General features: G+C 38.3%; 1 protein-coding gene and 1 pseudogene across 2 annotated transcripts in view; both read right to left on the bottom strand.

Annotated features, from left to right (window-relative positions):
- The window catches only part of OXSR1 (oxidative stress responsive kinase 1), a 101,135-nt gene that overhangs the window by 60,608 nt on the left and 16,284 nt on the right, over window positions 1–24,243 (bottom strand). For both annotated transcript variants that reach the window (XM_019946870.2, XM_019946871.3), the window contains exons 2-3: window positions 23,961–24,073; window positions 16,917–17,025 (exon numbers count right to left, since the gene is read on the bottom strand). In XM_019946870.2, the coding sequence (XP_019802429.1) occupies window positions 16,917–17,025; window positions 23,961–24,073 (222 nt within the window). The remainder of the gene's footprint in view (window positions 1–16,916; window positions 17,026–23,960; window positions 24,074–24,243) is intronic.
- Window positions 360–8,507, bottom strand: LOC109552021 (transformer-2 protein homolog alpha pseudogene; annotated as a pseudogene).

Here is a 24,243-nt window from a genome sequence, read left to right as displayed (position 1 = left end):
AACCTTTTCATAAACTTAGCTGTGCAGGAAAGAAAGGAAAAAATAGTAAATATAAGAATATACAGAAGTTTAAAGTAATAATTTATTCTCGATTCCACTCTAAAACAGAAAGCAGCCTGCTAATATCCAAATAGTAGTGTTACACCAGCATCTTTTTTAGACTTCTAATGAGAATCTGAAAAAGGTAATAGAGGATTTTTTTTCCCTTTTCTGTATATATATTTTTTCATTTTATTTTTTTTAACATCTTTATTGGAGTATAATTGCTTTACAATGGTGTGTTAGTTTCTGCTTTAAAACAAAGTGAATCAGTTATACATATACACATGTTCCCATATCTCTTCCCTCTTGCATCTCCCTCCCTCCCACCCTCCCTATCCCACCCCTCTAGGTGGTCACAAAGCACCGAGCTGATCTCCCTGTGCTATGCGGCTGCTTCCCACTAGCTATCTATTTTACGTTTGGTAGTGGATATATGTCCATGCCACTCTCTCACTTTGTCACAGCTTACCCTTCCCCCTCCCCATATCCTCAAGTCCATTCTCTAGTAGGTCTGTGTCTTTATTCCCATCTTACCCCTAGGTTCTTCATGACATTTTTTTTCCCTTAGAGTCCATATATATGTGTTAGCATATGGTATTTGTCTTTCTCTTTCTGACTTACTTCACTCTGTATGACAGACTCTAGGTCCATCCACCTCACTACAAATAACTCAATTTCGTTTCTTTTTATGGCTGAGTAATATTCCATTGTATATATGTGCCACATCTTCTTTATCCATTCATCCGATGATGGACACTTAGGTTGCTTCCATCTCCTGGCTGGTAATAGATGATTTTTAATCACCTCTAAAGAATCCCTAGGTAAACCATACCCATCAATAACACTTTAGTATAAGATATAACAAACCAATCTAGGCCTCTAACATCAGATTAGAGTATGCAACATTGTATAAATAAAGATATAAAACACAGTTGAAACGCAGGTCAAATTACAGAAGAAAACTTGGAAAGTAAATATCGCATGTGTATGCAAACTAATTTAAGGGTTAAAATTATGTTTCAGGTTAATAAGTAGTAGAAATAAAACAGGTAAGGCAAAGAAAAATATGAAAAGAATAAAAATGGCAGTTCTTTTAAAATAACAGCCCAGATGTATTATCAATCCCATTCTTCCCAGGATGGGAAATAATGCTCCTCCTAAAAATCAGAGAGAGGGAGGGAAATGACACCCATATAGTAATTAAAGTCACAGAATGCTGTCTACCATAACTGATGATTATTAAAAAAAAGTTTGCTAGAGATCGGTAAGATTTCTGGCAGTACAATGGCCCATAAAGATCACAGAACCAAAGCAAAACAATCTCCAATATTAAAAACTGTGCCAAGAAATCTGAAACATAACATAAACTGCACTGAAAAGACTGGATGCCCATTTCTTGGCAAATGCTTCTGTTGAAAACATGTCCTGGTGGATGCTTTTTATTGCACACACTTAAAAAGAAAAAAATGTACTTCCAAATAGATGGAAAGAAGTGGTCTAGATGGAATCCTCGAAAACATTAGAGAATTGAACACATGTTTACTTTAGCTCCCATTTGAAATCCACTAACTTGATAAGCTTGAGAACAAGGGCATAAACCCAGAATAAAAAAGAAAGAAAGAAAGAAGATAACAGAAGAGATATAGCACTAATTTTCTAGAAGAGAGAAAGCAGAAAAAAGTAACTGATTATGCAGAGTGGAAAAATCTGTAACTTCAGTGCCTGCACAGGAGGTATATCAATTAGGAAAAAGTAGATTCCCTACCCTAGAGCTCCAGAAAGGCTCAGAATACAAACACCAAAGACCACATAAGGGAAAGTAAGGGGGGACTGAAGGAAAGGGCTGAACACAGGAAAACTGGTTAAAGTTCATATAAGGCAGAATAAGATTCCCAGATCCCTCCTCCCTATCCTGGAAGCCAGGCCACGACCACACCCCACCTCCAGCAGGAGACAGGCAGTTTACTCTCTGTAGACAAAGAACCAGGGAGGCTTCAGATTCTAGGTAACTTTTTCTAACACTTTCCCCTCTTTATTGCTGGGATTCACAAGACTGATTCACAAAGAGGGGGCCTAAGGAAGAAGTTTTGTTCTGTTTAGTTTAACCAATCACACATCAACTCCCAAAAAGCAAAGTGACTATACCAACAGGCATGTATTTCATTCTTCTGAGAAATCCAGGCCATACAAGAACTGCTCAGTAAGAAGACATATGTATAAATCCCAGCTGAGTTAAATGTTTGTAATATAAAGAATATCTAAAACAAGGAACGCAAAGGGAGAAACCCCTACTAGGAATTAAAAACACAATTTATTCATTCAACAATTTAGTCATATAGGCGATCTAGAACTAGGTGCCACAGAATATGTCAAGAAACATGTGACTGCTGACTTTCAGGGAACTTCTAATCTGGAAGATCAAAGAAATGGAGTAACAAAGACCCTAGGGCACACCAAAGTTATTAGATCTGTATTTTTAAAGAGTTTGAAGCAGGAACTCCTTTTCAAAGTCTTAGAAAATTTTAATTGATTTCACATCATCCAATGATCAACAGGGAAATTAAAGCAGTGCACACCCCCGGACAATGTCCAGAACAGATATACCAAACAAGGCTGGATAAGAAGCCCCCTCTTCCCTGGGATAACTTGTCTTTTCAGTTTTAGTCTCCCTCCCAACAATATGATTTTTATAGGTGGAGGGATGATCATGCCACTAAGACCTTCCTCCTTAACTGACAAATACTGGTCCCGGAAGGTCCCCACTTCTTTTCCATATGATTTCCTCAGCATCTTGCAGCGTCTAACATGATGATGGCGCCTATAATCCTCCCTCCTCAAACATCAAAAGTACATAGAATTCTTTATATCAACTCAGAGAAAGATGAAAGTAAAATATTCTAAGCAAAAGAAAACTGCAGATTTATCACTGGGTGATTCAAATTAATATCTAATGAAAAGAAGGAATAATGAGGGAAGGCTATATCAGCATATACAATATTATGTCCTTAGGCACAATCTAGAAGAAATAGTCTACAGGGATAATCTGTTCTTGAACTTTAATGCATGAAATTACTTGGCAAACTAGTTAAAAATGCAGATTCCCAGACCTTATAGACTGTCATTCAAGAGATCTGAGGTAGGGCCCAAGAAGTTGCATTTTAACAACCTAGGCTACTTGATGAACACTGTCCACTGAAACCCAAGAATTTCTTAGAGTAAAAGCAAGTAAATTAAATAATGGAAAACAAGAGGGGTTTGGTACAAATTTCATAACAAAGCAAAAAATTACAGTGTAGGTAGATTATCTATTCCCCCAAACCATTTCATGTCTCCCTTCATAGTCTATAGCACAGAACATTTAAAAAGCAATGCAGGGCTTCCACGGTGGCGCAGTGGTTGAGAGTCTGCCTGCCGATGCAGGGGACACGGGTTCGTGCCCGGGTCCGGGAAGCTCCCACATGCCCCGCGGCTGGGCCCGTGAGCCATGGCCGCTGAGCCTGCGCGTCCGGAGCCTGTGCTCAGCAACGGGAGGGGCTGCAGCAGTGAGAGGCCCACGTACCGCAAAAAAAAAAAAGCAATGCAAAACTTTAACTGTCCAAGAAAATCATTACTAAATATTAAAAAAAATTGAAAAAGTGGTGAAGCAGCTGCTGGTTAATGACCCTTGTTAAATCTGATAATTGTAGCTCAATCAAATTACTCAGTCAACATGTTCATTTGCACAGTTTATTTTTATGAAAAAACACTCTTGAGTCCAAAATTAACTCACTCATTTTAGTTAGGTATTTTTACCAAGAAGTTTTAACCAATCTTTAGCCACTGGGTGTTGCTTGTGTCTTCCTAAGCCATGTAAGTTTTCAAAGGGACCACAATTTGCTTAGTCTGAGTATTCCATTTCAGATTAACAGGAACACCCTCCATTATTGCTTGACCATCCAAAGCTGGTCACTTTTTTTTTTTTTTTTTTTTTGCGGTACGCGGGCCTCTCTCACTGTTGTGGCCTCTCCCGTTGCGGAGCACAGGCTCCGGACGCGCAGGCTCAGCAGCCATGGCTCACGGGCCCAGCCACTCTGTGGCATGTGGGATCTTCCAGGACCGGGGCACGAACCCGTGTCCCCTGCCTCAGCAGGCGGACTCTCAACCACTGCGCCACCAGGGAAGCCCTGGTCACTCTTAATAACAGGTATTTTTTACCTGGGTCCTGCTCAGGGTCAAGGAAGTCCCATGCCTTTTATCTATTAGAAGATGACAAAGCATCCTTAAACCACAAAATAATTCCCTAACAGTGAATTAAATTAGATTTCTGCATTTCTATAGTTCGTCCCTTTCAGTCCTACAGGTACTTCATTTTTTTTTTTTTAAGACTTAACTTTTTCTTTTCATAAATTTATTTTATTTATTTATTTTTGGCTGCGTCGGGTCTTCGTTGCTGCGCATGGGCTTTCTCTAGTTGTGGCGAGCAGAGTCTACTCTTCGTTGCAGTGCGCGGGCTTCTCATTGCAGCAGCTTCTCTTGTTGCAGAGCACGGGCTATAGGAGCGCAGACTTCAGTAGTTGTGGTGCACAGGCTTAGTTGCTCCAAGGCATGTGGGATCTTTCCCAACCAGGGCTCGAACCACTGTCCCCTGCGTTGGCAGGCAGATTTTTAACCACTGCGCCACCAGGGAAGCCCCCCTTCCTTTTTTTAAATATTTGTTAGGAATGACGTTTTTCATATAAATTTATTTATTTATTTATTTTTGGCTGTGTTGGGTCTTCATTGCTGCACGTGGGCTTTCTCTAGTTGTGGCGAGTGGGGGCTACTCTTCATTGTGGTGCGCGGGCTTCCCATTGCGGTGGCTTCTCTTGTTGCAGAACATGGGCTGTAGGCACACCGGCTTCAGTAGTTGTGGCACGCAGCCTCAGTACTTGGGGCTCGCGGGTTCTAGAGCATAGGCTCCATAGCTGTGGCACACGGGCTTAGTTGCTCCGCAGGATGTGGGATCTTCCCGGACCAGGGCTTAAACCTGTGTCCCCTGCATTGGCAGGTGGGTTCTTAACCACTGTGGCACCAGGGAAGTCCCTTCATCTTTTCCTTTTAGAAGCTTTCTTATTTTTTTTTCCCCAAAGAAATTAACTTTTATTTGAAAGGAGACTACCTTTCCCCTCACTATTTCTAAGGACTCTATACAATAGCCTGCTTAAACCATTTTCCCAATACCAAAATTTCTAACAGCAAAGCATACAACTGCTCTAAATAATAAGGCTTGTCCTGCACTGATTAAACTTCAATAATTTCAACACAAAAATCACACTTACCATTTTGAAGTTTTAACAAATGTATTTTAAATACAACATGTTTTGTAGGAGTCCACAAGGTTTTTATCTCTAAAAAACGACATAATTTTTAGGGTTCAAAAATTCCATTCTTCAAAAGAAATGACCAAGTGTTTTCTTCTATAGCTTCAAACTTTCTACACTCAACTATTTGATTGCTCCATGCCACCCCAGACAAACCTGACATGACTGAACTACTTTATATGTTACTAACTTCCCCAAAAGAAAGTTTAAAAAGGAGTCTGTAGTAAATGCAGCTAATACAATATCTAACACAAAAGAAGCTTTAAAAAGACCATTTCTTTCCTCATTTGATTAGGCAGGAGTTAATTTTCTGTAAAAGCAAAAAACAAACAAAAAATCATTTACAAAAGCATAACACTGGGGTTTCCTTTTTTACTCAAGATGTTCAACTACCCAAAATGACAACAATTACATCTTTAAGAATATAATAAAAGGGGTAGAAAACAGCAATACAATGGACAAAGTGTAGAAGCTAAATAAACCAAAGATTTTTTTAAGGGTTCTTTTTAAGGAGTAGGAAGGATCAGAAGCTTGGGGAAATCCAGAATTAAACAAAAAAAGAGAAAGAGAAAAAGATGTCCTCAACTGCAACTACTCTGTTTATCAATAGGAACGAGATCTTGATCGTGATCTGTATTGACTATAGTACGGAGAAGGTGATCTTCTTCTGTACTCGTAATCACAGTCTTCATATCTGCCGTACCCACGATCATATCCTCTATCACGGTTAGGATCTCGACGTCTGCCACCTCCTCCACCTCCACCACTATGATTTGGTCTGCCCATGTATATGTCTGGTGTAGGTGTGTGAGCTCTCTTGGTGACAGAATAATCTACACGAATTCTTCTACTGTCCAGTTCCATTCCATTTGCCCTTTCCATAGCCTCCTTTGAGTCATCTATTCTCTCGAAATAAACAAAAGCAAACCCTCGTGATCGTCTAGTTCGCTGGTCATAAACCACATTGACACCACTCAATGGTCCATATCGAGAAGATCTCTCTCTGTTGTGTACAAACTGAGGCCAAACACTCCTAGACAAGTGTTGGGATCTGGATTTGCCCTGCTGCCTGTATGTCTTCTCCGGTTAAACACTGGAGAATGACTTTGGCTCCTTCGACGCTGGTATTCTGGTGTATAGGACCTACTTCGAGGTCGTCTCCTATGAGAGTGAGAATGGGATCTGGATCAAGTGTAACGTCTATGAGAATGCCTCCTTGACCTCGACCTGGATTTTGATCTTGATTGAGATGGGATTCAAAGTGTTTGGAAACTCTTGATGGACTACGAGATCCTGACCTGCTCTCAAATTTTACATGAGCAGGAGTTCCCGCTGGAGATTTTGACTGAGAGTGAGACTCTCTGCCCTCGAAGTTGTTCTCCTCTACATCACTCATGTCGGCCAGGCACTCCCCAGAACTAAATAAGAGACAAGTCTCAGCTTGAGGGCCGATGGCCTAATCAACCAGCTGGCTGGACCGTGGGGAGGAGGAAAGAGTCGGCAACAACAGCCGCTCCACTCCACTCCCACTCGGTCGCAGGCTCCAGCAAAATCTTCAGAAGCTTTCTTAATTACTTTGATTTCTAAAAATCTTATATTGCAATTTGGTGCTAATAAATGGTAGAAACAGCTATTTAGATAGAAAGTGATTCTAATTTCTAAAGATTAACTTTCTATACTAATAAATTCCAACACTCAAAATCAGAGTTCTAATTATTTAATTAACAAAAGATAAGAATATTATAGTCATAAGGGAGCATTACAAAATAATTATAATATTGACACACTTAAACTTATTTTGACCATGTTGTCCATTTGGTCGATGGGCTTAAGACTGCCAGTTGCAATTCATTTTACATTTAATGAGCTTATTAAATTCTATATCAGTACAATGTTGCTACATCAAAAATATGCTTTTGATTTAAATATTTTGGCTGAGGAAGCGAATATAGAAGAATGTAGCCTAAACATACTTCTATTAACTCTGGCTATTTACATTTTTAAATTATTCAAACGGAGCCCCTGCTTCTCAATGGTCCCCTCCTCTCACTCTCTCTGCTCCAGCTATGATCCCCCATCAGTTCCCAGGACACACCACACTGCTCTATCCTGCCTCCAGTCACTCTCAGTACAGTGTTCCCTCTATCTCTGGATTCCTTCTCCCATTCTTCCCGATACCACCTCCACCTCCCATTTCACCTGGCTAATTATTACCTATTCTTCAGGTCTCCTGAAGAACGTCACCTCCTAAAGGCAGTCTCTGTCTATCTTGCCACAGCCATTCTCCCTCAATAAAGTTAGGTTCTCCTGGTACTTATTCCCATGATACCTGATACTTCTTCATGGCACTCTACACCCTTATAATTACTTAATTATAACTTTTACTTATTAGCTATAAGCCCCATAATAGCAAGGAACTGATGGTTTGATTCACCAGTGTATTGGTAATCAATAAGCATTTGATGAAAGGCTTTTTAATTGAGCTATCTTGACAGTTTCCTCCTATTTAAAAAAAATTTTTTTAAGTTGTGCTTAGTTCTATCTTTTGTTTTCTAAATATTACTTAATGTATCTCTTCAGTTTGAATATGTATTTACTTTATAACTACAAAAGATTACATTTTCTTAAAAAAGATGTAAAATTTTTAATATTTTAAAAGTAAACATTTAGATATAAGATTAAGTTGACTCATAAAATTATAAGTAATTATAAAAAGAATTAATGCCTGGAATATATTTGAAAATTATCAACCAGGAAATCTGCTGAGTGCTATGCTAGAAAAATTGGGCACCATCCCAGGAAACTTAAGACCAGGAGGAACAGAGAAGTACACTGAAAAGACATCCCACTCCGCTACATATCCTGCCCTTTCTGTGATCAGGACATATACTCACTGAGAGAGGAACGGGGATTCTTTAAAAAAAAAAATTTTTTTTAAGGCATTCTGCTTAGGAGTAGCAGAAAGGGTGGGCTGGCATACAGCTATGGATAACAGAATTAAGCAGACAACTTATTCCTGTTCATCAGAGGACCTTTTAGCAAAACATTAAAAACTTTGTATTATACATTTTTGTAAATTACATATAAAGAAAATTATGCTGTAGGTGATCAAAAACGAAAGATACAATATTACCTAATATTCCCATATCTGTCCATACTGAAAGAACCATGCTTGACCACCATCTTGAAAGGTGGTTGGTGTTAGCAAGGCTTCCAATCATCATATGAACAGGGCCTTTAACAAAGTAATCCAGTTTCTCCAGTGTGTCACTAATGGGATTGAAACAAAAAGGTGATTCTGGCTACACTGAAAAGCATCAAATAACAAGGGATTATTATTATTAATGATTAAAATTTCTTGTGCACCTATTACATGTCAGCATAATGAGGGATGCTTTGCATAGTCATCTCATTTACTCCTCCCCAATACCCTGAAATGCAGAAAGGCATCCCCATTTAACAGACAAGAAAATAGGTTCAAAGAGTTGAAAAAGTTTGCCCAGTGACACAACTGCTAAGTAGAAAACCTGGAATTTAATTCTAAAGCCTACGACTTTCCTTTAAAGCCTCTCTGGGTAAGTAAGGTGCTCAATGAGTAATGGTGTTGACATGGCAAATAAACATGGATTCTCTTTTGTGTAACCCTACAATCCAAAATGGAAGATCATGCTTCCACATAAAATATATATGCAAACAAGTCGCACAGTGATGGGAAAGTCAGGCAGCTCCATCACTCACTTGTCCTCTCCATCTTGCCACATCATTCAAATCCATGCCATAAGAAAATGTCTAATTTACTACATGGCATGGGAATTTCAGTAACCATAACAAAATCTTCAATCTATACATACCAAGGGTCCACTGTTTGCAATCAGCAATACTTACACTTTATTCTAAGGACTAAAGCAGAAATAATTGTAAATATAATAGTGCAGGATAAAGTATGTAATTAATTATGTTAATATGGGGGAAACAAGATTTTCTGTGTAAGAGTAGAGATTCAAATATAATTTTAAAGTTTTAAACGTCTGTAATATTAAACTTGAACTGTCAAATTATGACTTATTTTTAATATGCTACAATATATTTCCAAGCTCTTTCAACTAGAAACAATGACAAAGTAGCAGCAATGAGCATCCCAAGAATCCAAGTTATACTTTCTAAATACCACTCCCCATAAAAAGGATCAGGGCTCCTTAGAATATTCACTGATTCTAAGAAAAGCAATATAAATGTGAACCTTTATCCTGAACTAAAAATCAAGGAAGTTATCAAAGATTGATGGATTCATTTCAAAAGGACACAACAGAAAGCTTGAAGGGACTCCCACTGACAAAATTTTGGATAACCTGAGCATCAAAAGAATAGACTATAGCTGAGAAAGACAGAGGATATATAAAAATCCTTGAGTCTATATAGTGATACTCCAAAAAATGAAAGCATTACTCAATGGGAAAAAGGAAAAAAAAAAATCACTGGCAGTGATTATTAAACTAACTTTTTACTCTGAAAATTGGTCCTTAAAAAAACACATTTATCTTGCCTTTTCAGTAGGAACTACAGTATAGGTTAACCAAAAAGCCCCAGTTAATAAGGGAAAGTTCCTTTACAGAGAAGAATGCCAGTTTATAAATGTAAAAAAAAAAAAAAAAAAAAAAAAAGGCCCAATAGGAAAAATTACCATTCTGCAACCCCTGACAAAACTAATTGAGACAAGCAAGGATTGTTAATGGATGCTAAAAATCATTAGACAAAAGACTGGGGAACTGGATACTCACAGTGCCAAAGTATCATCCCACAGATTACTTGCTTGCTGCAAAGGGAAATAAAGCTTACTTTTCCATGGAGAGGCCTGGCTGTCATAATCTTAAGCAATCAAAATTAATATCACCATTAAAGATACAACCAGATAGCAAATACTACTTCCTGATGTGATGCAATATGAAGTATACAGCATCACCTACAAAATATTCTGTCCAAACAACACTTAGGGTCTTGTTTTAATTTGTAGGAAACAGAGGAATATAAATCAGGTTAAACATCACCAGGAAGAAATAACCAGTTAAATCCAGAATGTGGAGTAGCTGCGTGCTGCTAGTGCTGCTTAAGGCTCCAGCTCACAGGGCCAGGCACAACATCTCTGCACATGGCCCCACTGAGCCAAGGTGTCATGTGCAGAGCTTCTGCACACAGCCCGCCAAGCTCAAGTATCAGGTGCAGCCTGATACATTTCATGCTAGAAACTCTTGTCTGAATTGCCAGGAAGAAGGCCACTGCACGTAGTACTCTATGAGCAAGTGAAACTAGACTAAGCACAAAGGAAAAAACATGAAATGTAGATCCTCTAGCAACAGGAGTAATGGAAGATTTCCCTAAATCTGCCCTCAAGCTTTTCCTTGATTGATCTGTGAGTATGGAACACTTCAAAACTAAATACTGTGAAGAGAGAAACCTTCAAGATAACGGAGGAGTAAGACGTGGAGATAACCTTCCTCCCCACAAATACATCAAAATTACATCTATGTGTGGAACAACTCCTACAGAACACCGACTGAACGCTGGCAGAGGACCTCAGACTTCCAAAAGCCGTGTGGCTGACAGGGTCTTGGTGGTCCGGCTGGCTGTCAGGCCTGAGCCTCTGAGGTGGGAGAGCCGAGTTCAGGACATTGGTTGACCAGAGACCTCCCAGCCCCACATAATATCAATCGGCAAGAGCTCTCCCAGAGATCTCCATCTCAATGCTAAGACCCAGCTCCACTCAACGACCAGCAAGCTCCAGTGCTGGACACCCCATGCCAAACAACTAGCAAGACAGGAACACAACCCCACCCATTAGCAGAGAGGCTGCCTAAAATCATAAGGTCACAGACACCCCAAAACACACCACCAAACGTGGACCTGCCCACCAGAAAGACAAGATCCAGCCTCATCCACCAGAACACAGGCACCAGTCCCCTCCACCAGGAAGCCTACACAACCCACTGAACCAACCATCCCCGCTGGGGGCAGACACCAAAAACAACGGGAACTACATACCTGTAGGCTGCAAAAAGGAGACCCCAAACACAGTAAGTTAAGCAAAATGAGAAGACAGAGAAATACACAGCAGATGAAGGAGCAAGGTAAAAACCCACCAGACTAAACAAATGAAGAGGAAATAGGCAGTCTACCTGAAAAAGAATTCAGAGTAATGATAGTAAAGATGATCTAAAATTTTGGAAATAGAATGGAGAAAATACAAGAAACATTTAATAAGGACCTAGAAGAACTAAAGAGCAAATAAACAATGATGAACAACACAATAAATGAAATTTAAAAATTCTCTAGAAGGAATCAACAGCAGAATAACTGAGGCAGAAGAACAGATAAATGACCTGGAAGATAAAATAGTGGAAATAACTACCACAGAGCAGAATAAAGAAAAAAGGATGAAGAGAATTGAGGAAAGTTACAGAGACCTCTGGGACAACATTAAACGCACCAACATTCAAATTATAGGGGTCCTAGAAGAAGAAGGGAAAAAGAAAGGGACTGAGAAAATATTTGAAGAGATTATAGCTGAAAATTTCCCAATACGGGAAAGGAAATAGTTGATCAAGTCCAGGAAGTGCAGAAAACCCATACAGGATAAATCCAAGGAGAAACACACCAAGACACATATTAAATCAAAATATCAAAAATTAAATACAAAGAAAAAATATTGAAGCAGCAAGGAAAAAGCAACAAATAACATACAAGGGAATCCTCATAAGGTTAACAGCTGATCTTTCAGCAGAAACTCTGCAAGCCAGAAGGGAGTGGCAGGATATATTTAAAGTGATGAAAGGGAAAAACCTACAACCAAGATTACTCTATCCAGCAAGGATCTCATTCAGATTCAAAGGAGAAATTAAAACCTTTACAGACAAGCAAAAGCTAACAGAATTCAGCACCACCAAACCTGCTTTACAACAAATGCTAAAGGAACTTCTCTAGGCAGGAAACACAAGAGAAGGAAAAGACCTACTGTAACAAACCCAAAACAATTAAGAAAATGGTAATAGGAACATACATATCGATAATTACCTTAAATGTAAATGGATTAAATGCTCCAAGCAAAACACACAGACTGGCTGAATGGATACAGAAACAAGACCCGTATATATGCTGTCTACGAGAGACCCACTTCAGACCTAGGGACATATACAGACTGAAAGTGTGTTGATGGAAAAACATATTCCATGCAAATGGAAATCAAAAGAAAGCTAGAGTAGCAATTCTCATATCAGACAAAATAGACTTTAAAATAAAGATTATTACAAGAGACAAAGAAGGACACTACATAATGATCAAGGGATCAATCCAAGAAGATATAACAACTGTAAATATTTATGCACCCAACATACGAGCACCTCAATACTTAAGGCAAATGATAACAGCCATAAAAGGGGAAATCCACAGTAACACAATAATAGTAGGGGACTTCAACACCACACTTTCACCAATGGACAGATCAACCAAAATGAAAATAAATAAGGAAACACAAGCTTTAAATGACACATTAAACAAGATGGATTTAATTGATATTTATAGGACATTCCATCCAAAAACAGATTACACTTTCTTCTCAAGTGCGCACAGAACATTCTCCAGGATAGATCATATCTTGGGTCACAAATCAAGCCTTTGTAAATTTAAGAAAACTGAAATCATATCAAGTATCTTCTCCGACCACAATGCTATGAGACTAGATATCAATTACAGGAAAAAAACTGTAAAAAATACAAACACATAAGGCTAAAAAATATGCTACTAAATAACCAAGAGATCAATGAAGAAATCAAAGAGGAAATCAAAACATACCTAAAAAAATGACAATGAAAACATGACAACCCAAAACCTATGGGATGTAGCAAAAGCAGTTCTAAGAGGGAAGTTTATAGCAATACAATCCTACCTCAAGAAACAAGAAAAATCTCAAATGAACAACCTAACCTTACATCTAAAGCAACTAGAGAAAGAAGAACAAAAAACCCCCAAAGTTAGCAGAAGGAAAGAAATCATGAAGATCAGATCAGAAATAAATGAAAAAGAAATGAAAGAAACGATAGCAAAGATCAATAAAACTAAAAGCTGGTTCTTTAAGAAGAAAAAAAATTGATAAACCATTAGCCAGACTCATCAAGAAAAAAAGGGAGAAGACTCAAATCAACAGAATTAGAAATGAAAAAGGAGAAGTAACAACTGACACTGCAGCAATACAAAGGATCATGAGAGATTACTATCAGCAAATACATGCCAATAAAATGGACAATCTGGAAGAAATGGACAAATTCTTAGTTAGAAAAGTACAACCTTCCGAGACTGAACCAGGAAGAAATAGAAAATATAAACAGACCAATCATAAGCACTGAAATTGAAACTGTGATTAAAAATCTTCCAACAAACAAAAGCCCAGGACCAGATGGCTTCACAGGTGAATTCTATCAAACATTTAGAGAAGAGCTAACACTTATCCTTCTCAAACTCTTCCAAAATATAGCAGAGGGAGGAACACTCCCAAACTCATTCTACCATCACCCTGACACCAAAACCAGATAAAGATGTCACAAAAAAAGAAAACTATAGGCCAATATCACTGATGAACATAGTTGCAAAAATCCTCAACGAAATACTAGCAAACAGAATCCAACAGCACAGTAAAAGGATCATACACCATGATCAAGCGGGGTTTATCCCAGGAATGCAAGGATTCTTCAATATATGCAAATCAATGTGATACACCATATTAACAAACTGAAGGATAAAAACCATATGATAATCTCAATAGATGCAGAAAAAAGCTTTTGACAAAACTCAACACACATTTATGATAAAAACCCTCCAGAAAGTAGGCATAGATGGAATTTACCTCAACATAATAAAGGGCATATATGACAAACCCACAGTGAACATTGTTGTCAATGGTGAAAAACTGAAACCATTTCCACTAAGATCAGGAACAAGACAAGGTTGCCCACTCTCACCACTATTATTCAACATAGTTTTGGAAGTTTTAGCCACAGCACTCAAAGAAGAAAAAGAAATAAAAGGAACCCAAATTGGAAAAGAATAAGTAAAACTGTCACTGTTTGCAGATGACATGATACTGTACATGGAGAATCCTAAAGCTGCTACCAGAAAACTACTAGAGCTAATCAATGAATTTAGTAAAGTAGCAGGATACAAAATTAATGCACAGAAATATCTTGCATTCCTATACACTAATGATGAAAAATCTGCAAGGGAAATTAAGGAAACACTCCCATTTATCACTGCAACAAAAAGAATAAAATACCTAGGAATAAACCTACCTAAGGAGACAAAAGACCTGTATGCAGAAAACTGTAAGACACTGATGAAAGAAGTTAAAGATGATACAAACAGATGGAGAGATACACCATGTTCTTGGATTGGAAGAATCAACATTGTGAAAATGACTATACTACCCAAAGCAATCTACAGGTTCAACACAATCCCTATGAAACTACCACTGGCATTTTTCACAGAACTAGAACAAAAAAATTTCACAATTTGTATGGAAACAAAAAAGACCCCAAATAGCTAAAGCAATCTTGAGAAAGAAAAACAGAGCTGGAGGAATCAGGCTTCCAGTCTTCAGACTATACTACAAAGCTACAGTAATCAAGGCAGTATGGTACTGGCACAAAAACAGCAATATGGATCAATGGGACAGGATAGAAAGCCCAGAGATAAACCCACGCACATATGGTCACCTTATCTTTGATAAAGGAGGCAAGAATATACAATGGAGAAAAGAGAGCCTCTTCAATAAGTGGTGCTGGGAAAACTGGACAGCTTCATGTAAAAGAATGAAATTATAATGCTCCTTAACACCATACACAAAAATAAACTCAAAATGGATTAAAGACCTAAATGTAAGGTCAGACACTATAAAACTCTTAGAGGAAAACATAGGCAGAACACTCTATGACATAAATCACAGCAAGATCCTTTTTGACCCATCTCCTAGAGAAATGGAAATAAAACAAAAATAAACAAATTGGACCTAATGAAACTCAAAAGCTTTTGCACAGCAAAGGAAACCATAAACAAGACAAAAAGACAACTCTCAGAATGGGAGAAAATATTTGCAAACGAAGTAACTTACAAAGGATTAATCTCCAAAATATACAAGCAGCTCATGCAGCTCAATATCAAGAAAACAAACAACTCAATCCAAAATTGGGCAGAAGACCTAAATAGACATTTCTCCAAATAAGATATACAGATTGCCAATAAACACATGAAAGGATGCTCAACATCACTAATCATTAGAGAAATGCAAATCAAAACTACAATGAGGTATCATCTCACACCGGTCAGAATGGCCATCATCAAAAAATCTGCAAAAAATCATCTCACACCGGTCAGAATGGCCATCATCAAAAAATCTGCAAACAACAAATGCTGGAGAGGGTGTGGAGAAAAGGGAACCCTCCTACACTGTTGGTGGCAATATAAATTGATACAGCCACTATGGAGAACAGTATGGAGGTTCCTTAAAAAACTAAAAACAGAACTACCATATGACCCAGCAATACCACTACTGGGCATATACCCTGAGAAAACCATAACTCAAAAAGAGTCATATACCACAATGTTCATTGCAGCTCTATTTACACTAGCCAGGACATGGAAGCAACCTAAGTGTCCATTGACAGATGAATGGTTAAAGAAGATGTGGCACATATATACAATGGCATATTACCCAGCCATAAAAAGAGACGAAATTGAGTTATTCATAGTGAGGTGGATGGACCTAGAGTCTGTCACACAGAGTGAAGTCAGTCAGAAAGAGAAAAACAAATATCGTATGCTAACACATATATATGGAATCTAAGAAAAAACAACTCGTTCTGAAGAACCTAAGGCCAGGACAGGAATAAAGACAAGGACACAGAGAGTGGACTTAAGGACACGAGGAGGGGGAAAGGTAAGCTGGGACGAAGTGAGAGAGTGACATTGACATAAATACACTAACAAATGTAAAATAGATAGCTAGTGAGAAGCAGCCACATAGCACAAGGAGATCAGCTCGGTGCTTTGTGACCACCTAGAGGGGTGGGATAAGGAGTGTGGGAGGGAGACGCAAGTGGGAGGGGATATGGGGATATATGTATACATATAGCTGCTTCACTTTGTTATACAGCAGCAACTAATATAACAATATAAAGCAATTATACTCCAATAAAGATGTTAAAAAAAAAATTCAGAATGTGGGACAAGATAGACCCTTCAGACCAGACCCTTCAGTAAGTCTGCCTCATGGAAGAGAGGAAGTAGGAGGGAACCATCCTAGATTAAGAGTAATTGAAGAGGCATGACAAACAAATGCAACATGTGAAACTTGTCTCACCTTATGCACTATTATCATTAGATACTTTATTCTCAGTATCTCCTCAAATGTAAATGTCCATGAAAACCAAAACAAGAAAAACATTTGTATAAATTTTCCAAACCATGGAAGTTGACATTTCATTGTACTCTACTCACCTCCACTTAGTAGCTTCATGACTAGCCACAGCTCATCTTTTACCACAAAAGACGTGTAGTAAGACACAATATTAGGATGATGGCACTGACTCATGGCTTGAATTTCTTTCTACAAAGAAGAGAAAAAAATGGTAATTCATTATATGCAAGGCTAAAACAACACTAGAAGTTACTGAATCCAGATCTGGGAATTCCAAAGACTATGTCACAACCTTTCTGGGATTTTCATGCCTGACCTCTGCAAGAATGGTTAAACCAAAAAAACCGCTTGGTTTCCCTCAGTCCATTCTGACTCTTGCTCCTTTCACTTGTTAAACTAGCGATCTCTGAAACCAAAAACATGCACTATTTATCACACCCTGCCACAGCACCACAGAGGCCTCCACTGGGACACATATTTTTACTTCCAGGTGCCCTTAAAGAACCATCTTGGGAAATCAGGTTTTACAGTCACAGAGGATAATTATCAATACTAATAAACAAAGGGTGGTTTGTTTGTTTGTCTTTCTTCTCCAAAACACTGTTTCACATCATTTTTGTGAAATGATTAACGGTTCCCACTTTAAAGAGGCCATGAACTAAATCCAAAGTAGACACCTGAGCCCAAAGTCTCAGCTTATACTATCTCATTCGAATTTAATGAATTTAAATTAGATTTGGTGTGATAAAATGCCTTATAAAAGCCCTGTGTGATCAGGGCCCTGCTTACCTCTCCATCATTCCTACTGCCTTCACTGACCCCTACCCCCAACATACCCCAGTCCTATGATCCAGCCAAAGTAACTTCAAGTGAGCCATGCTTCTTCTAACCATGGACATTTAAATTTAACCCTGTTGTTCCCTCTGCCTCAAATACACTTCCTTCATTTTCACCTAGCTGAAAACACCAATTCTTCCTTCTGATCTCAGCCAAAATACCAGTTCCTCCCAACTTCCCAGGTTGAGTTAGTTAGGTGTCCCTTCTCTTGGCTTCCAAGCTCTGTGCATATCTCCTTACATCACAGCACATATGTACTGGATAGTACATTGGATGCTTATTTGTCTGTCCTTCCCTGCTAGACTGACAACTCCAAGAAGGCAAGTACTTAAAAGTGGACTCATACACATGGTGGGAATTATCATACGATGCTGTAATTGCCTATTTATTTTTCTGCATCCCTCACAAAACTGTAGCTCAATGAGAGGTCAGATTCTGTATACTGGCCCTTATTGTGCCTGGCACACAGTATACCCTCAATAAATATTTGCTGAATGAATAAAATCCTATAGCACTTTATATAGCTTTTTACTTACTGATGTATTAATACTTGCCCTATGCCCTTGGTATTTGTTCAGTAAGATCAATTGTGTAAAAGTTGCCCATAATCCCTGATTCATAAGAAGTGTTCAATAAACACTAGTTTTTCCATTCTCATTTTCTCTACTTGAATGTAAATTCTTTTACGGCAAGGACTTTGTTGTGTGCATTTTTGCTACCCACTAAGTTACTAGCACAGTCTTCCATACTAAAAGGTAAGTAAATATGAAGGATAAGGAAGAAGAACTAAAGTAAACACCTGCCTACTGTCATAGTTATACAGAATTTGAAGAGATAAGATATGTACATATAAGAGGGAATATAAAGAGAACAGCATATATGTGCCAAATGAGCAGTAAAGATAGTAAATGTTACAAGAATCCAGAGGAAAGAACAGTTAAGGCAGGCAAGAAGTCTTCACAGAGAAGGTGGGAACTACGTTTAGTTCTGCAGGATGTGGGATGTTATAGCAGTACAAGGTGCAAAGCACATAAAATTACAAAAAGAGGATGAAATAAGCAAGACAGATTTTAGGACACAGGAGTAAACCTGTCTAAGGTTAAGCAGTTCATGCTTTCAACAGAAATTTACCAAATGCCTACTCTGTGCCAGGCACAGTCCTAGGTGCTTGACCACAATGGTGAACCCTCATGAAACTTACAGTCTGGTGAAGAAGTCAGACAAATACTAATTAATAACACAGATGAAGAAAGTCTGATAGGAGAAGTACTAAACACTACATGATTTCATCGGAGAGGTGAATTACCAAAAATTAGGAGTGACAATCAGGGAAAGCTTCCTATAAGAAGTTTTACTACACTGACACTGAAATAGGAAAGATAAATATGTTTTTAGGGGTTTTGATTGTTTAATTACCTGGGACCGTATCATAAAGGAGCTTGTAACTGTGTTCAATAATTTAGGCTTCATCCTAACAGCAATGGAAAGGCATCAAAGGTTTAACTATATTTATTTTTTCATAAAAATCACTCTGGCTGTAATGTAGAAAATAAAAGAGAGAAGGCAAGACTAAAGGGAAAGACTCTGTTCAAGGTTGTTGCCATGAGCTGGGTGAGATGATAATGGCCTGAAAAACGATAAACAGCTAATTTCTCAGTTTAGATTACTGTACTATGGTTATGTTACTCTTAGGAGATGTTGGGTGAACAGCATATGGGAACTTTCTATGCTGCTTTAGCAGCTCTTCTGTAAGGTTGAGACTATCACAAAATAAAAAGTTAAAAAAAATAAGTGGTAATATGAATGAAAAGAAAGGGAAGAGTCGAGATGATACTAAAGAGGTATAAACAATAGGGCTTGGTGACTAACTGGACAGGAGAGGTGAAAGAGACAGAAATCACATAGGGGAGTGACAATGCAAAGAGCTGGGGTCAAATGGTCCAAGGTCTTAAATGTTAAGCAAAAGGTTTTGAGCTTAATCCTGGAAAAAAGAGTACTACAAAGGGTTTTCTAAAAGGAGACTATGGCGGGGGGCAAATTGGGAATTTGAGATCAACAGATACACACTACTATATATAAAACAGATAAACAATAAAGACCTACTGTATAGCACAGGGACCTATATTCAATATTCTGTAATAACCCATAATGGAAAAGAATCTGAAAAGTATACATATACATATATATATATGTATGTATAACTCAATCACTTTGCTGTACACCTGAAACACTGTAAATCAACTACAACTAAAAAAAATTAATAAAAACAAACAAAAAACAACCACAACAAAAAAAAGGTGGCTAGCAGGAGAGCCATAAATTTTAAAGGTAAAAAAGGCCTTAAATATTCCATTTCTTCTCTTCTATTCCTCTTAATTCCCCTTGGAGTTACCCTTTTCCCTTTCCTTTCAAAAAGAAAAAATATACATATTAAGTGCTCTGCAAGAGTGGTATATTCATTCTGACTCAAATTTCCCAGCAACTTCCTCAACACTCATAAGTGATTCCACCCCTACTCATGAAAATGCTTTCCTGAAAGTCCTTTATTGTCTGCTAATACCAGATCTTTTGTCTGGAATTTTCAGTTCTCCACCTGAAGCCATGTTTTAATGATGGACTGTTCATTCCTTCTTGAAACTCACTCATCTTGATTTCTACTATTTACTCCCTGGTTTTCTGATTACTCCAACGTAGGTGGTTTTCCTCCACTTCACACTATTCAGTCAGTCCCCAAGTAATGTTAATTTATTCATTCACTCATTCAGAGTGAACAGTCCCTGCCCTCATAGAGTGCTCATTCTAGTACTAACAATTTTTCCATCTATAAAATGTGTAGGGAATTTGTGTCTTCCTTTCCATTATCACTGTCACTGCCTGAATTTAGTCTCAATATCTCTTTGTGTTCTTCAACCTATGGGATGCAACTCATATGGGCCATTAAATAAATTTAGTGGATCACATTAAAAAAAAACCAGACAAACAAAAATAGGATAGAAAATCAGAGCGCATTCCACATAATTAAGAATTGTTTTACGTAAGGTAGATAGCTAGTGGGAAGCAGCCACATAGCACAGGGAGATCAGCTCGGTGCTTTGTGACCGCCTGGATGGGTGGGATACGGAGGGTGGGAGGGAGGAGATGCAAGAGGGAAGAGATATGGGAACATGTATATGTATAACTGACTCACTTTGTTATAAAGCAGAAACTAACACACCATTGTAAAGCAATTATACCCCAATAAAGATGTTAAAAAAAAAAAAAGAAATGCTCAAAAAAATTGTTTTATAAAAATGTTTCAGTTATATTAATATATAATATCATATATATTCATAATGTTAATATATAATATGCTATTCTTTGCTGATCTTAAACCCCTGCCCAGCAGGGTCTCCACCTCTGCCTCTTCAAAGTCTTCCCAGCCCAGGTGGCCCAGGACACAAACATCTCCACAAAGGCCTCCACTTTCATAACTGGTAGCTCCCTTCTTCCTCTTATTTCAACACAGTACTTATACCTTTCCTAGGCATTTGTCACACTCTGCCATGTACAGCAGGCAAGAGCCTTAACTCTTCAACTAGATTGTGAGCCTCTTGGCAGAAGAAAAGACATCTTAAGCCTCTTAATGGTCCCCTCAGATGTTTGTTCAATGAATCTAGTCCTAGCATCTACCAGAGGAGAGAAAAATCTCAATATATTACATAGTTGCCTTTCTCAGAGAAAAGTCTGTGAGTAAAATCTCTGGAGAAAATAAATGTAGTAAGATTTGACAGCCGATTTTGTGATCACACTTAGCAAAGGCTGTCAGACAAGAAAACATTTTGACAAGAGAAAGGAGCAATATACTGCGTCCTCACTAGTAACTGTCACACACATTACACATCTGTAATTGGTTTACATCAGTACTCTCTGGAGAACCCAGAGCATCCTTTCTGCATAATAATAAAGACAGTTTTGAAAATAAAATTTAAAATCACAACATCAAAAGCTTAGTATGGGGCTTCCCTGGTGGCGCAGTGGTTGAGAGTCTGCCTGCCGATGCAGGGGACACGGGTTCGTGCCGCGGTCCGAGGAAGATCCCACATGCCGCGGAGCAGCTGGGCCCATGAGCCATGGCCGCTGAGCCTGCGCGTCCAGAGCCTGTGCTCCGCAACGGGAGAGGCCACAACAGTGAGAGGCCCGCATACCGCAAAAAAAAAAAAGTTTTTTCCAAATACCGTATGCTAACGCATATATATGGAATCTAAAAAAGCGGTACTAATAAACCTAGTGGCTGGGCAGGAATAAAGAAACAGACATAGAGAATGGACTTGAGGACACGGGGGGGGGGAGGGGAAGCTGGGATGAAGTGAGAGAGTAGCACTGACATATATAACACTACCCAATGTAAAACAGATAGCTAGTGGGAAGCTGCTGCATAGCACAGGGAGATCAACTCGATGCTTTGTGATGACTTAGAGGGATGGGATAGGGAGGCTGGGAGGGATGCTGAAGAGGGAGGGGATATGGAGATGTATGTATACGTATAGCTGATTCAATCTGTTGTACAGCAGAAACAAACACAACACTGTAAAGCAATTATACTCCAATAAAGATGTGAAAAAAAATTTTTTTAAATATTGTTTTTCTTTAACAATAAGAATTAATTTACAATTTAGACTTCTTTTATGATCACTGCAGTTCAAATGCCCAAATGGTGCTCTAAGGTATTGCTTGCATCTGTAAATCCAAGTTTGTCACATAGCGTTTCAATCAGCATCTCCTTCCAAGTGTGTGTTCTCTCACCAAAGACAGCTCTAGATCACTCCAGCACCCCAACTCTTCAGCTTCTGCTTATGCATTACCAACTCCTGAAGAAATACATTTGTCTCATCTGCTGAAAGTTCAATATATAATTCTATTATCTTTTACTTTATTCCAATTATTCCCTAAATACTCACTACAGACTACACCAGAAATTAAACCCAATCCAGGACTGATAGATCATACCAGTCTTAGTTCCTGTCCTTTCTACTATTAGCTGTACATGATCTTAGAGAAATTACTTAACAATATAACAATATTAGTTCATATTTGTGTGGCAGTTTATGGTTTTCAAGTACTATTCATTCAATCTTCAAGAAAAACCTCATAAGGGACTTCCCTGGTGGCGCAGTGGTTAAGAATCCGCCTGCCAATGCAGGGGATTCTTGGGTTCGATCCCTGGTTCGGAAGACCCCACATGCCGCGGAGCAACTAAGCCCGTGCGCCACAACTACTGAGCCTGCACTCTAGAGCCCGCCTGCCTAGAGCCCGTGCTCTGCAACAAGAGAAGCCACCGCAATGAGAAGCCCGCACACCGCAACAAAGAGTAGCCCCCGCTCACCGCAACTAGAGAAAGCCCATGCGCAGCAACGAAGACCCAACGCAGCCATAAATAAATAAATAAATAAATTTATTAAAAAAAAGAAAAAAGAAAAACCTCATGAGGTACACAAAGCAGAAGCAGATATTATTTCCAATTTAAACCAAAGAAACTGAGGATTTAAAAAATTAAATGATTTGGAAAAACTATTTCATTTCCCTTGCTGAGTACTTACTATATACTTAAAAACTACTCTAGGTGTCATGGAGCATAAAAGTACAGAACAATCCCTGTGTGGCTAGCTTTTAACGCCACAGAACATCTCATGCAGCTGTGGATCCTTGGGATACCCTTTCTTCTCCCTGACCCTAGCCCTTGGAGAAGCCAATGCTGCTGGGGGGTCATTCTACCCCTCATCCTGCAACAATGGTCAGAATGCAGGTTGGTACCATGTTCCTAGAAGGCTAAAGCCTTTTAAAGGTATTTCATTTGACCCAGAAATCACAATTGCATGATACTATTTTAAGGAAAGTGAGAAGTAAGCAAGCATTGTTTATAACAACAAAGAGGAAACAAAAATCATCCAATACTAGAGAACAGGTTAGATAAAGTATTCAACCGAACACTACATACATATTGAAAGCTACATTAATTCATATTTATAGACATAGAAAGAATTCTATGATAAATTTTTAATTGAAAGGACAAGTATATGGTTACATTATTATGAAAATACAAAGATGTTTAAATGTGCACATATAGCAAGTGTCAATCTCAGAATGAGAGGACTATAATTTTTTTCTACTTACCTGGATTTTATAAATTTTACAATAAGCATTACTTATTAATGAAAAAATCACAAACCTTTTTAAAAAATAAAAAACAAAAAACTTCAAGTTATTTCCCACTTTAACATGAATATACAAGAAATACGAGAAGTGCATACCAGGAGTTCATCCATGCTAGTTTGACATTTCTCAAGGTTTATCCGTTTGATCGCCACTTTCTCCTTTTTAGGGGCACAATATGCTGCTTGGACCACAGCCGTTGCTCCACTCCCTAAAGATAAATATATAAGTGAGTAAATATGTGGAGGGGTAGATAAAAACAAGACATTTTAAATTCCTACACAATTTAAACAAGAGAATAATTCTTAACTTATTCTTACACTCAACAAAAAATGCAGAGAAACACTCTAAAAAGTAGGATGTCAATAAAAGCAAAAGCCT

The sequence above is a fragment of the Tursiops truncatus genome, chromosome 10 (genome assembly GCF_011762595.2).
Source record: "Tursiops truncatus isolate mTurTru1 chromosome 10, mTurTru1.mat.Y, whole genome shotgun sequence".
Lineage (NCBI taxonomy): Eukaryota > Metazoa > Chordata > Mammalia > Artiodactyla > Delphinidae > Tursiops > Tursiops truncatus.
The sequence above is the reverse complement of the archived record's forward strand: the minus strand, read 5'-3'. Positions and strand labels throughout refer to the sequence as shown.